The 2,500-nt window shown below is 41.6% G+C and overlaps 1 protein-coding gene across 1 annotated transcript in view; it reads right to left on the bottom strand.

The window, feature by feature from the left end:
* The window catches only part of LOC130246436 (F-actin-uncapping protein LRRC16A), a 25,273-nt gene that overhangs the window by 12,686 nt on the left and 10,087 nt on the right, over positions 1 to 2,500 (bottom strand). Inside the window, exons 17-20 of the mRNA XM_056479381.1 lie at positions 1,225 to 1,294; positions 1,042 to 1,123; positions 839 to 938; positions 656 to 710 (exon numbers count right to left, since the gene is read on the bottom strand). Of these exons, the coding sequence (XP_056335356.1) occupies positions 656 to 710; positions 839 to 938; positions 1,042 to 1,123; positions 1,225 to 1,294 (307 nt within the window). The remainder of the gene's footprint in view (positions 1 to 655; positions 711 to 838; positions 939 to 1,041; positions 1,124 to 1,224; positions 1,295 to 2,500) is intronic.

Here is a 2,500-nt window from a genome sequence, read left to right as displayed (position 1 = left end):
TTATAATCATGTTGATGAAAGGTTAGTAATGAACATCTGTACAGCACTGATGTGTGTAAAGCATCTGTGTTGTGTAAGTGCTGCTCATATGATACGTGAGCGACCCGTACAGCTTTACTGTGACATTTACTGGAGTAAAACTGATGCAGTCTGAAACTTTCTGTCCTACACCACACACACCATCAGTACCCTTTAGGCAGTGCAAACACAAGCCTGATAAAGCTGACCCATACACACACACACACACACACACAACATGCAAAATATCCATTTATTCTCCTTCAGCTCTTTATTTATCAGGGGTCGCCACAGAGGAATGAACCACCAACTATTCCAGTATATGTTTTACACAGTGAATGCCCTTCCAGCTGCAACTCAGTACTGGGAAACACCCATACACATTCACACACACACACACACACACTCCGGCCAATGTAGTTGATCAATTCCCCTATAGCGCATGTGTTTGGACTGTGGGGGAAACCGGAGCACCCGGAGGAAACCCACACCAACACGGGGAGAACATGCAAACTCCACACAGAAACACACACTGACCCAGCCGGGACTCAAACCAGAGACCTTCTTGATGGGCCACAGTGCGACACCATTGAGACACCGTGCCACCACAAAATATACAGAGGATTGGAAAACTCACTGAATCCTCCTCCTGAATCATGTGGACCAGAGCCACCAGAACCGGCCCCAGATACCTGCAGAACACACACACACACACGCACGCACACGCACACACACACACACACACACACACACAGATATGGAGAAATAAAGGCTGTTTTTAAGTGATCAGTAATGAATAAGCAGTAGTTTAGCTTGTTACTTGGCTTTGATGTTGCTGAAGTTTCTGCCGATGGAGAGATGCTTGATGGAGCGGTTCTTCCTCAGCCACACCAGCAGAGTGGACAGATCTGAGTCCAGCCCTGACACACACACACACACACACACAAGATCAACACAACAGAAGACTGATATGAGAGTGTGTGTGTGTGTGTGTTTGTGTGTGTGTGTCTGTGTACTTTTTACCATTGTCCGACACGTCCAGGCTGGTGATGTTGGGGATCTCAGCGATACACCCTTCCAGAATCTGAGAGCCTGCTGAACGCAACTGAACACATGAAGAACACACGGTATCACACCACTGCAGAACCACTCATCACCTGAGATTAAAGATAATTCTCATGATGTGTGTCAGCGTGTGTGTGTTACCTCACAGCCACTGATATCCAGAGAAACATCCCGCAGGTTAGCGTTACAGGCCAGACCGAGGAGAAGAGCTCTGGACACAGAAAACATCAGGAGAACATTAAGAAAACATTAGAAGAACATCAGGAGAACATTAGGAAAACATGAATAAAACATCAGGAGAACATCAGCAAAACATGAAGAAAACATCAGAAGAACATCAGGAAAACATGAAGAAAACATCAGAAGAACATCAGGAAAACATGAAGAAAACATCAGAAGAACATCAGGAAAACATGAAGAAAACATCAGAAGAACATCAGGAAAACATCAGGAAAACATCAGGAGAACAATCAGGAAAACATCGGAAGAACTTCAGGAAAACATGAAGAAAACATCAGAAGAACATCAGGAAAACATCAGAAGAACATCAGGAAAACATGAAGAAAACATCAGAAGAACATCAGGAAAACATCAGAAGAACATCAGGAAAACATGAAGAAAACATCAGAAGAACAATCAGGAAAACATGAAAAAAACATCAGAAGAACATCAGGAAAACATGAAGAAAACATCAGGAGAACAATCAGGAAAACATCGGAAGAACTTCAGGAAAACATGAAGAAAACATCAGAAAAACATCAGAAGAACATCAGGAAAACATGAAGAAAACATCAGAAAAACATCAGAAGAACATCAGGAAAACATGAAGAAAACATCAGAAGAACATCAGGAAAACATGAAGAAAACATCAGAAGAACATCAGGAAAACATCAGAAGAACATCAGGAAAACATCAGGAAAACATCAGAAGAACATCAGGAAAACATGAAGAAAACATCAGGAGAACAATCAGGAAAACATCAGAAGAACATCAGGAGAACAATCAGGAAAACATCAGAAGAACATCAGGAAAACATGAAGAAAACATCAGAAGAACATCAGGAAAACATCAGGAAAACATCAGAAGAACATCAGGAAAACATCAGAAGAACATCAGGAGAACATCAGGAAAACATCAGAAGAACATCAGGAAAACATCAGGAAAACATCAGAAGAACATCAGGAAAACATCAGGCAAACATGAAGAAAACATCAGAAGAACATCAGGAGAACATCAGGCGAACATGAAGAAAACATCAGAAGAACATCAGGAGAACATGAAGAAAACATCAGAAGAACATCAGGAAAACATCAGGAAAACATCAGAAGAACATCAGGAAAACATCAGAAGAACATCAGGAAAACATCAGGCGAACATGAAGAAAACATCAGAAGAACATCAGGAGAACATCAGAAGA

The sequence above is a fragment of the Danio aesculapii genome, chromosome 19, assembly GCF_903798145.1.
Source record: "Danio aesculapii chromosome 19, fDanAes4.1, whole genome shotgun sequence".
NCBI classification, from domain to species: domain Eukaryota; kingdom Metazoa; phylum Chordata; class Actinopteri; order Cypriniformes; family Danionidae; genus Danio; species Danio aesculapii.
This window is presented reverse-complemented; position numbering and strand designations above follow the sequence as displayed.